The sequence below is a fragment of the Ylistrum balloti genome, unplaced genomic scaffold (assembly GCF_031769215.1).
Source record: "Ylistrum balloti isolate Yb309-2 unplaced genomic scaffold, AGI_CSIRO_Ybal_v1 Utg370138, whole genome shotgun sequence".
Lineage (NCBI taxonomy): Eukaryota > Metazoa > Mollusca > Bivalvia > Pectinida > Pectinidae > Ylistrum > Ylistrum balloti.
In genome coordinates this window covers 573,289-585,324 of record NW_026782146.1, presented here as the reverse complement: position 1 = coordinate 585,324, position 12,036 = coordinate 573,289, and the positions used below count along the sequence as shown (strand labels likewise).

General features: G+C 37.8%; 1 protein-coding gene across 1 annotated transcript in view; it reads left to right on the top strand.

Moving 5' to 3' along the window:
- LOC132550664 (uncharacterized) overlaps window positions 1-12,036 on the top strand; it is a 62,155-nt gene that overhangs the window by 16,603 nt on the left and 33,516 nt on the right. The window contains exons 5-9 of the mRNA XM_060214754.1: window positions 139-250; window positions 2,228-2,321; window positions 6,202-6,276; window positions 8,886-9,037; window positions 11,575-11,612. Coding sequence (XP_060070737.1) covers window positions 139-250; window positions 2,228-2,321; window positions 6,202-6,276; window positions 8,886-9,037; window positions 11,575-11,612 — 471 coding nt within the window. The remainder of the gene's footprint in view (window positions 1-138; window positions 251-2,227; window positions 2,322-6,201; window positions 6,277-8,885; window positions 9,038-11,574; window positions 11,613-12,036) is intronic.

Genomic DNA, 12,036 nt, shown 5'->3' with positions numbered 1-12,036 from the left:
TTTTTGTATGCCCATGGATCGAAAGATTGGGGGCTTATTGTTTTTGTGCTGTTTGTTTGTTTCTTTGTCTGTTGTCAACTTTAACCTTGCCCATAGATATTGCAATTTAAGAGGTAGGGCTTTCATATTTGTTTGCAGAACATTTGACAAGCAGTTTCTCAACACAAGGCAGAACGGGTCGAAGTAAGAGAGCCAGTGGGTTGTACAGAGTGGAACTCTTCGTGGTCGTCGATTATTCAGTATATAAATAGTATGTACAATATTCTCATACTAATCGTAAACTGAGGTAATATTCATGAAGTAACCTGACACTTTACACACAGCAATTTACTCTATGTGATGCGGGCTCTTGATTCAGTGCAAGTTTTACTACCCAAGTTTAGATGCAAGCAATGTTATGCACCAGATAACAAAGGGCAAAAATTCTGTAACTGAGGGGTTGTGGGCCCTGAATTTTGTGTATTGCACATCTTCTCAGTGTGACCAATGTATACATATTATATCATGATCCTAGGTTTAGTGTGGTCAAAGTTATGCTCTGGACAAGAACAGAGGGACAGAGAGAAAGTTGTAAGTTATATAAGCTACCTGAAAAGTGAGGATTGGGGTGAGGGAAGGGGGTGAGGAAGGATAGAGGATGAGGGGGATGGGGATATGGGGAAAAGGATTGGGGGTGAGGGAAGGGGAATGAGGGTGGGGTTGTGAAGTAGACAGTAAAAGGGGTAAGGGGTAAGGGGATGGGGTTGTGAGGGAAGGGGATGAGGAAGGATAGAGAATGGGGGGAGGGGATGAGGGGGAATTGGGGTGAGGGGGATAAGGGAGAGGGTAAGGGGAATGAGAGTAGGGCTGTTAGGGGGAGAGTAAGGGGGATGAGGAAGGGATTGTGAGGGAGAGGGTAAGGGGGATGAGGATGAGGTTGTGAGGGAGAAAGGGGTTGGAGGGGTTGAGATGAGGAGGAATATGGATGAGGGGGATAAGAGAGAGGGTAAGGCTGTGAGGGAGAGAATAAAGGGGTTGTGTGTTGGGATGAGGAGGAATGGGGGTGAGGGGGATAAAAGAGAGGGTAAGGTAGATGAAGGTGGGGCTGTGAGGGAGAAAGTAAGGGGTTCGGGGGTTGGGATGAGGGGGAATGGGGGTGAGAGGATAAGGGATAGGGTAAGGGGGATGAGGGTAGGGCTGTGAGAGAAAGAGTAAAGGGCTGGGGGTTGGGATGAGGGAGATAATGGAGAGGGTAGGGGGGATGAGGGTGGGGTTGTGAGGGAGATAGTAAGGGGGATGAGGGTGAGGTCATGAGGGAGAAAGGGGTTGTGGTGTTGGGATGAGGGGGAATGGGGGTGAGGGAGATAGTAAGGGGGATGAGGGTGAGGTCATGAGGGAGAAAGGGGTTGGGGTGTTGGGATGAGGGGGAATGGGGGTGAGGGAGATACGAGAGAGGGTAAGGGGGATGAGAGTGGGTTTTTGGGGAGAGAGTAAGGGGTTGGGGGTTGGGATGAGGGGGAATGGGGGTGAGAGAAATATGGGAAAGGGTAAGGGGGATGAGGGAGGTGTTGTGAGGGAGACGATAAGGGGGATGAGGGGGAGGTCGTGAGGGAGAGAGTAAGGGGTTGGGGGGTTGGGATGAGGGGAAATGGGGGTGAGGGGATAAGGGAGAAGGTAAGGGGGATGAGGGTGGGGTTGTTAGGGAGAGAGTAAGGGTTTGGGGAGTTGGGACGAGGGGGAATTGGGGTGAGGGAGATAAGGGAAAGGGTAAGGGGGATGAGAATGGGTTGTGGGAGAGAGAGTAAGGTGTTGTGGGAGGTTGGGGTGGGTGGGATGAGGGGGAATGGGGGTAAGGGGGATAAGGGAGAGGGTAAGGGGGATGAGGGTGGGGCTGTGAGAGAGAAAGTAAGGGATTGGGGGTTTGGGATGAGGGAGATAAAGAAAAGGGTAAGGGGGATGAGAGTGGGTTGTGGAGGAGGGGGTAAGGAGGGATGGGGGTTTGAGTATGGGGTTGAAGTAGGGATGGCAGCATATTATACACCCATTAAAGTCCTATAACGAATTGGCGGCTAACTGAATCTTATTAATTTATTTTTATGATAAATTCCCATCTTATTATAACCTGGATTTACCTGACATGCATTCATAAGCACCGCACTGTGTTGTTGCATGCAATTATGCTTTTCATTAAATGTATTTGTAGATGATAACTCATGGTTTGATACCAACATTCTACCTCTATTTACAGTTGGTATGATGCCAGTTCACAGACCTCTATTCAAGGACGAAAAAATGATGCTCTGAACACAATAAAAACATTTGTCGCCTTCCATATCAACGGGGTATGTAGAGGCAAGTCATCAGACACATTTATCTGGATCTGTTTCCTGGTGGCTAATTTTATTTTAATTCTCTCTAGAATATCACATTTATCTGGATCTGTTTCCTGGTGGCTAATTTTATTTTAATTCTCTCTAGAATATCACATTTATCTGGATCTGTTTCCTGGTGGCTAATTTTATCTAATTCTCTCTAGAATATCACATTTATCTGGATCTGTTTCCTGGTGGCTAATTTTATTTTAATTCTCTCTAGAATATCACATTTATCTGGATCTGTTTCCTGGTGACTAATTTTATTTTAATTCTCTCTAGAATATCACATTTATCTGGATCTGTTTCCTGGTGGCTAATTTTATTTTAATTCTCTCTAGAATATCACATTTATCTGGATCTGTTTCCTGGTGACTAATTTTATTTTAATTCTCTCTAGAATATCACATTTATCTGGATCTGTTTCCTGGTGGCTAATTTTATTTTAATTCTCTCTAGAATATCACATTTATCTGGATCTGTTTCCTGGTGGCTAATTTTATTTTAATTCTCTCTAGAATATCACATTTATCTGGATCTGTTTCCTGGTGGCTAATTTTATTTTAATTCTCTCTAGAATATCACATTTATCTGGATCTGTTTCCTGGTGGCTAATTTTATTTTAATTCTCTCTAGAATATCACATTTATCTGGATCTGTTTTAGTTTAAGTCACTGTAGAATATCACATTTATGTAGATCTCTTTCCCAGTGGAGAATCTTTAGGATAAGCTGAAGATTGTATAATATATGTGAGAGATGATAGATCAAGTCCTGTCAAGTAGATTTGCGCTGTTTACCACTCCATGTGTAGAACCTATAAGAGATTGAGATGTTTCCTTGGAGATATTGAACCTGGATTGTTATTGTGTTCAGGGTCTGAAGACCATGAGAAGGAAGGAGTTGTGTAATAGTTGACAGTACAGGTTGCGTTACTAGCCTTGACTAGTCTGAATTTCCCTTTTGTTGAGCAGTAGAGTGTACTGCATCGTGTCCTTTCTGAGTGAATGACTATAATCTACAGTCATGGAATCTGCTATTTCAGATGACAAAATGTAAGATTTCGAGGTTCTGCAAGGATCTGTGCAAGGACTGTGAAAATGTTGTCTCTATTGACACCCTATCAGGAAAACATGTAGTCAACCCAGCCGTCATAATCATTGAAATTCTGATGGTACACAAATCTAAATGGTTACCACACCAGAGGGTTAAATGACAGGGTGAGGATATGTAGAAATTTTAAAGCTAACTAACATGATACTAGGATGAAATACAGTATGGTGGAAAACACTGTGTGTATATCTGGTAGTTTATCACAGCTGATGTCTGCACTTAGATGCATTCAAGTTTTTTTCCTCTGTAATTTATTGATGCATGACACTGTGGTATATATGATATGTATATAATTAACCACCTGTAAAAAGTCTAGAACACTGCAGCACGTCTGGTTAACTGTTAGCAGAACCTTGTCACTATCTATCAGACATCAGGGTCACTGTGATCTGAGACGGAACCTTGTCACTATCTATCAGACATCAGGGTCACTGTGATCTGAAACAGAACCTTGTCACTATCTGTCAGACATCAGGGTCACTATGATCTGAGACGGGACCTTGTCACTATCTATCAGACATCAGGGTCACTGTGATCTGAGACGGGACCTTGTCACTATCTATCAGACATCAGGGTCACTGTGATCTGAAACAGAATCTTGTCACTATCTATCAAACATCAGGGTCACTGTGATCTGACAAGGGACTTTGTCACTATCTATCAGACATCAGGGTCACTGTGATCTGAGACAGAATCTTGTCACTATCTATCAGACATCAGGGTCACTATGATCTGAGACAGAACCTTGTCACTATCTATCAGACACCAGGGTCACTATGATCTGAGACAGAACCTTGTCACTATCTATCAGACACCAGGGTCACTGTGATCTCAGACGGGACCTTGTCACTATCTATCAAACATCAGGGTCACTGTGATCTGAGACAGAACCTTGTCACTATCTATCAGACATCAGGGTCACTGTGATCTGAGACAGAATCTTGTCACTATCTATCAGACATCAGGGTCACTGTGATCTGAGACAGAATCTTGTCACTATCTATCAGACATCAGGGTCACTGTGATCTGAGACAGAATCTTGTCACTATCTATCAGACATCAGGGTCACTGTGATCTGAGACGGGACCTTGTCACTATCTATCAGACATCAGGGTCACTGTGATCTAAGACGGGATCTTGTCACTATCTATCAGACATCAGGGTCACTGTGATCTGAGAATCTCTCATACTGTGACTTATCATAGTAAGTGATAAACACTGCTTTGGGACTGTTGAAATGATTTTGCTTGAAAACAGCTTTTATCATCTGCTGCCAGAAAGTCAAAAACTTCAGAAATTTAAGAAGGAAGTCAGAAATAGCTTTTTTCCCCTCCATCTTTTCAGACTTGAAAAGCGTCCTGTACATATTACTGTAAACATATTTTATTTCGCGCTTTCAAATAGCTTATTGTCACATTTTGGCAAATAGCTCATTAATATACCTGTGTATCAATGATAATTACTTTATATAAACCATATACAGAAGAGATAATTAGTTAAAGTTCCCGCTTACACAACCAGTGGTGATTTAACACCGTGTGAGATTCCTCCCCACACCATAGCCAAATTACCCCCAAATACATCCATCTCTACTACAAAGCAGTCAGCAAAACATCCTCCATACACGTCGATAGTCTGCTCGAAACAGGGTGATTTGGCAATCATAAGTAAACAAGACCCGCCTCCACTGCCTCAATGGGAATATTCTGGGGGCATGTGCTGCCACCCAAGCCATACTATGCTGGTGACAAACAGCGGTAAGTGGCAAACCTACAAACGGGTGACATCTCCGCAGACCAACTTCACGCAATCGTTTCCTTACAATTTTTGCATGGAAAGGACGGTTATGAGTACCAAAGGTATGAAGGGCAGATTCAGTGGCAGTAAAGTGCTGATTGCACAAATGCGCGAGATGAATAAACCTGTCCTGACGTTGTGACGTCATGCGTGGACGCCCAGGCCAAGATCTGTCAGCAACACGCCCAGTTTCCCTTAGACCTCTAACAAGACGTTCTGTAGTGCATTTATGGACACCAAAATGTCTGGCAACCTGTATTTACCTTTGACCTTGCATGATCATAGCAATTGCCTGACCCCTCTATACTTCTGTCAGCCGTGCCATTGTTTAATGCTATCAGAAATTAATCAAAATATCGGAAAATGATGTGTCTCTATGAAGACTACCTGATGGTATGACGAGCAGTGTAACTCAATGTCACAACACCGCTGTGCACGAGATTTTCCCGTTTTTGTGCTTTTCCCGGAAGACATCGTCATGCAATATAATAATACAAGATTGGACCACATGCACTGTAACCTAGAGAGTTGCTTGACCTATTTTCATTGTTTTTGAACAACACATTTGCAAGATATTGCAAATAATGTCACCTTGTGTTTCTTTATCTCTTGAGTACATATCAATGCATTATCATTAAAAGTGAGGTACATGAAGTCAGTGTTTTTAATAGTGAGTTATATGCTTGCAATATTTTCATAGTTATATGAATCCAGGTGTTTTTTTTTACCTAGAAACTAATTTATTGGTACACACTCTGGGATCAGACTAAGAACTTGTTGCCAGGATTTGTCAGCTTTTGAGGATAAGATGGGTGTATGATTTAGAGATTCTTTATAAAATGAGTATTTTTTCCATGTTGATATTTTCTCTATGATATTGTCACACCGATGTAAACTCACTACAGCTGTTTGCTTCATTCCATATTCTTACTGACCTTCAGATTGATGCTCGATATGCTTCACTGAATTTAGGATACACAATGGATGTCAGCTTTGCAGGAATTTATATTGCTGAGGTAAGTTTTCCTTGTCAATATCTTTTTTAAGGGTAGAGAGAGGCATCATGTGATTGTAAGTATTCATGCATTCCATACTTGTTTTAATCTGTTTGTAAATCTAATGTTAACAATACCCATAACAGAATGAAATCATGTTTTGGGGCCGAGGGCCAAGGGCAAGGTCACAATTGCTGTGTTTTACTGACATTTTCTTGTTAAAGAATTGTGGAATAGCATGAACATTGCTCAGTAAAAAACTTCTTATTTGTTACAAAAATTCTTTAAGAAACAGAAGTCCTCTTTGACAAACAAACCTGGGTATCTAATGGTGCCATGACTTTGTGAGGTTAATATTGCTATAGTTTCAGAAATCAGCCTTACATCAGTTATATTGTCTCGAGATGACAAAGCAGTGAATGTGTGAGGCTTCAGTGATACGTTGATACACTTAGCATGGATGTACTATTCAGAAAATCACACTTTGGCACTGAGAAATTCTCCTTTTCTTGGTGCAAGTTAAAAACAAATGAAGAAGTGCAGGTTAAAAATCAGGTTGACCTAGAGTATTTTTTTTTCAGCTTTTATCATGTAATGTGTGTAAACTTTTTCATTTTAAACTTCTTCTCTAGTTCTGTTTGTGGAATTCAGCTGAAAGTTGCCTGTAATGATCCTGAGATGGTCTGCAATCCAATATGGCTGCCATGGCTGCCATCTTATAAGGTGCATTTTAAACTTCTTCTAAAGTTTCAATTGCAGTTGAGTTGAAATTTTATCCTAATGTTAAGAAACAGAAATGAGAAGGGTTTCTTTATCTTAAATAAAATATTCTGAACTGATTTAATAACTGTTTTTACTACTGCTGTTTTATAATATAAAGGTCTTTATAGTGAAATGACAGGTAGACCCATTGGGCCTCTTGTTATTTCTACAAAGTGAGCTTATACTGTGGTGCAGAATCCATCGTTTGTCTATCCATTTGGTGTCAAATTTTGATTTTAAATGACTTCTCAATAAGCAAACGGCCTAAAATCCTGATTTTCGGCAGCAAGGTATCTTGAATGAAGCCTAGTAAATTATATATATAGCTAGTTAGTTTTGCAGGGAAGATGTTTTCTCTATTTTGCAGTACATTAAAGTGATCAGGAAAATTAAGCACATGATATAATGGGGCATTGGTGTATAAGACGTCCTTTGACATCTTGACCACGAAACTTTTGCTTCTTTAAAATATAATTTGATCGTTTGAAATGAAAATCGCAAAGAATTTTGACTTGCGATAATTACCAGCCATACCATATGTTAAAACATTCAAACAGCTTCTACTGATTAACGAAACAGTCAAACAACTTCTACTGGTCAACGAAACATTCAAACAACTTCTACTGGTTAACGAAACAGTCAGACAACTTCTACTGATTAACGAAACAGTCAAACAACTTCTACTGATTAACGAAACAGTCAAACAACTTCTACTGATTAACGAAACATTCAAACAACTTCTACTGATTAACGAAACATTCAAACAACTTCTACTGATTAACGAAACAGTCAAACAACTTCTACTGATTAACGAAACAGTCAAACAACTTCTACTGATTAACGAAACATTCAAACAACTTCTACTGATTAACGAAACAGTCAAACAACTTCTACTGATTAACGAAACAGTCAAACAACTTCTACTGATTAACGAAACATTCAAACAACTTCTTCCGATTAACGAAACAGTCAAACAACTTCTACTGATTAATGAAACATTCAAACAACTTCTACTGATTAACGAAACAGTCAGACAACTTCTACTGATTAACGAAACAGTCAAACAACTTCTACTGGTCAACGAAACATTCAAACAACTTCTACTGAATAACGAAACATTCAAACAACTTCTTCCGATTAACGAAACAGTCAAACAACTTCTACTGATTAACGAAACAGTCAAACAACTTCTACTGATTAATGAAACATTCAAACAACTTCTTCCGATTAACGAAACAGTCAAACAACTTCTACTGATTAATGAAACATTCAAACAACTTCTACTGATTAACGAAACATTCAAACAACTTCTACTGATTAATGAAACATTCAAACAACTTCTACTGATTAATGAAAATGTCTGGTATCTTGATGTTTGGCAGGTAGGGTCTAATTACGCATGGCAAAATTTGCAAAAAGAAATTACCTTGACCCAAATTTAAATTCAGAGAGGTTCAAGCTTTTAATGACTTCTTCTCATTAACAGAGATTTTTAATGTCAATGATGTGAAATTTTAATGTATTAGTGAAAGGCATTGAGTAACAAGTGAGCAATGCAGGTCCATTTGGCCTCTTGTTGGAATTTATTTAATCTCCTCTATTAATTCTTTGGAATGAAAATTTGAATATGTTTTCTTTAACATATGGACTTAGCTGATTCAATCAAAAACAATGTATTCTGTTTTAGATATTGTTGTTGTTTTTGTTGCTGTTGTTTGTGTCGTTTTTTGTCACTTGTTTTGCTATTCCTATCCCTCATGTATTGGTCCATGATTGTGGGGCCTGATCATGTGTGACATAGTTATTCATTTATCATCTGTATGCTTTGTCACGATATGTCAAAGGTATAATTGTGTAACTGTTTACAGAATATAACCAGTTCCCCGTGGACAGAGCCAGTGAAGACTGTAAGTAACACAGTTAATGTTGTCACCGTCATCAACAACTTCAGGCTGTGGATACAAGCAGAAACACAGGCTGAGAATATCCCTGCCCATGACCACGCCATGCTCTTTAGCAGGTAAACAACCCAAAACAACACGAATCATATATACAGTTTTTTTTAAAAGATATTTAGATGGACACATTCTTTATATTACAATAATTGCAAAACAAGTTATTTCATCTTGTATTAATCACTATAGTTGATGCAGATAGAAACACACAAAGTGTCTGTCTCCTGTAAAAAAACCCCACATGGTTTGGCTGGTCTTTTCATGTCTTTTTGGGGAATCAAACCCAGTGTAGTATGGTATTGTGAAGCATAGGGAAATAAACCAGGGTAAAATACAATAATGGTGAAATGAAACACGGTTCACCTCCCCTGATAGACAGGTACAGTATAGTGATGAGTTATAGTATGTTATAGGACTTTTCTTAACCATCAGCTTAATTTCATCATACGACACTGGTGCATTATCACTTGAAACACCTGACGACCCTTAACAATATTGTGGAGAATTTCAGTGTGTATTTATAAACTGAACTCTCTAGGGTTGTTCCCAGGTCCTAACTAGTAAGTGATACAGTAACAGGGAAGGTTACTCACATTTGAGAAGATGTCTGTACACTTTGGAAGTCAAAAGTCAAAACAGCTCTGTCATGTAAAGGTAGGTATCTCCCACAGTATTTAAAATGTGGATGTTTTGTAAGGACAGTGAACTTTTGACCTGCTGATTGGTTCAAATTATCTTGTCCTTCAAAAAGATCCTTTCAGATTTTCATGCTGAAATATAAACCACTAAAACTGAATAAAATCTATTTTACAGACAGATATACATTGGTGGTTTGAAATGCATGTCGTCAAAAATAAAAAAAAAATAAAATAAAATTGACCAATTTCCTGTTCACCTGAATTCTGGTTTATAGTGATCGGAACCCTTGGTAATTTTACACCAAAGACAAAAAATATTACATGGGTCAGGTGCCCATGGTTTCCAGTATGGTTTAAAGGCATCGGAGTTTTTCATATAATGAGAAACCAATCTGTTTATTATATATAATAAAAAATAAATAAGGATCATTTGAATTCAGTTATGATTAAATGTGTACAAAATTCATTTCAAAATGAAGTACAAACTACTTGAATGAAGACATGGGCAATTCAACAGACATTTGATTTTAGGCAGTGTTTTTTTTTTCTTATTCATCTTTTTATTCTAATAATTATGTCATGTAAAGTGATATTCTGAGTTCTATAATTAGGCTTATCTTTAGTTTTAAATTAGATTGGTAACCATTTGGAATAAATTACCTGAATATGTCATTTCTGTTAGTAATATCAACAAATTTTACAATGAATTAGACAAACACTAGAAAAAAAAACAAGAACTGTTCTTTAATTACAGAGCTGTAATCACATAATTTCCAATTTGTATACATGATGTACATTTGCAAGAGGTCTATGTTAAATAACAGTAATATTTTTAATATTTCAATATTTTGTATAATGTATTTTTTTAGTCTGGTATAGAGGACTTGCATGTAAGTCCTGAACCTGAAATAAACTTATCTTATCTTATTGTTTGTGACATATATGTCCTCTTGTAAACAATGTAAGGTAAATTATATGTAATTCTAATGTAGAAATTACTTAATATAATGGGTTACTTTCACAGGTAAAAAATTCTCATGATTTTTGTTTTAAAATTATTTAATTATATTTTAAAGAAATATAAATTTCATGGTCTGAATGTTAAAAGACATAATACCCATGTGTCTCATTATTTCATTAATTTTCATGTTCACATTAATGTTACTGTGTAATAAGCATAGCATCATCATCGCAAAAATAACCGACATTACGGTATATTATGTGGTACTGCTTCATTAGTAGTATTAGTTGACAGCTGGTACCTATCAAAACAACTGGCTTTCAGATATCTATTATACTGATTCACAGTTTTTAATTCCAGCATTCTTATTGCACAAAAGAACAAAACTTGAAAAATTTGCTCCTTCTCTAGAGTTCCTAGGGGTCAGTCAAGGTCAAAATATGCAAATCATTTATGTGAGATTCTCTGGTCATGAAATTTACAATTTTGATAAAATATCTGAAAAGCATCAGAATTGGGTAAGAGTTTTTGAGATGTTGAAAATACTAATTGTTTAGGAAGCAGACTACACGACAACTGGCTAGTGCAATCTTAGTAAGTCACTTCAGACCTCGTCTCAGAAGTAAGGAACAATATAGTGAAAATATATAAAATATATAATTATCAGGGGTCCTTATTTATCTCAGTATAACTCTGTTCTGGTGATAAATTGGCTGACACCAGGATTTCTGGCTTACTAGTTTTACACTCAACCAATTGAGATCAAGAGAATTTCTGTCAAACAGAGTGGTATATGGTGTACCAGAGTAATGGTAAAGTTAGAGAAAAAGAAAATCCATTTTAAGTTCAAAGCAGTATTTCAGCAAGCTTACATATACACCTTCTGCTCCCTGCCCCCTGCTCCCTGCCCCCTCTGCCTCTAAAAATAAACTCAAGAAACAAAAGTTTGAGATGAAAACTAAGCTGTATTGTGATATTGTTGTAACTTTGTTTTGTTTTTTAGGTATAACTTCATATCAAATGGAGATGACGGAAATATAGGTAATGGTTTGACTAATTAAGATTAGAAGGGACGTGTGTCTTTATTGAAATATCAGAATATTGATAATTGAAGCTGTGTCTGTTATTACATAGTGGGTATCATTGTTAATCTTATATCTTCAACATCATATTAGACTAAAACAAAGCTTTGTCATTTATGTAAATGTACCCAAGGGATAAAGAAACACAAGGTGACATTATTTGCAATGTCTTGCAAATGTGTTGTTCAAAAACAACGAAAATTGGTCAAACAACTCTCTAGGTTACAATGCACGTGGTCCTGTATCTAATGGTGCATTATTTTATTACATGTTGATGTCTTAGGTTATACAATGTGTTTCTTGGTAACCTAGTGTCCTGTGTCTGTGGTTATACAATGTGTTTCTTGGTAACCTAGTGTCTAGTGTCTCAGGTTATACAATGT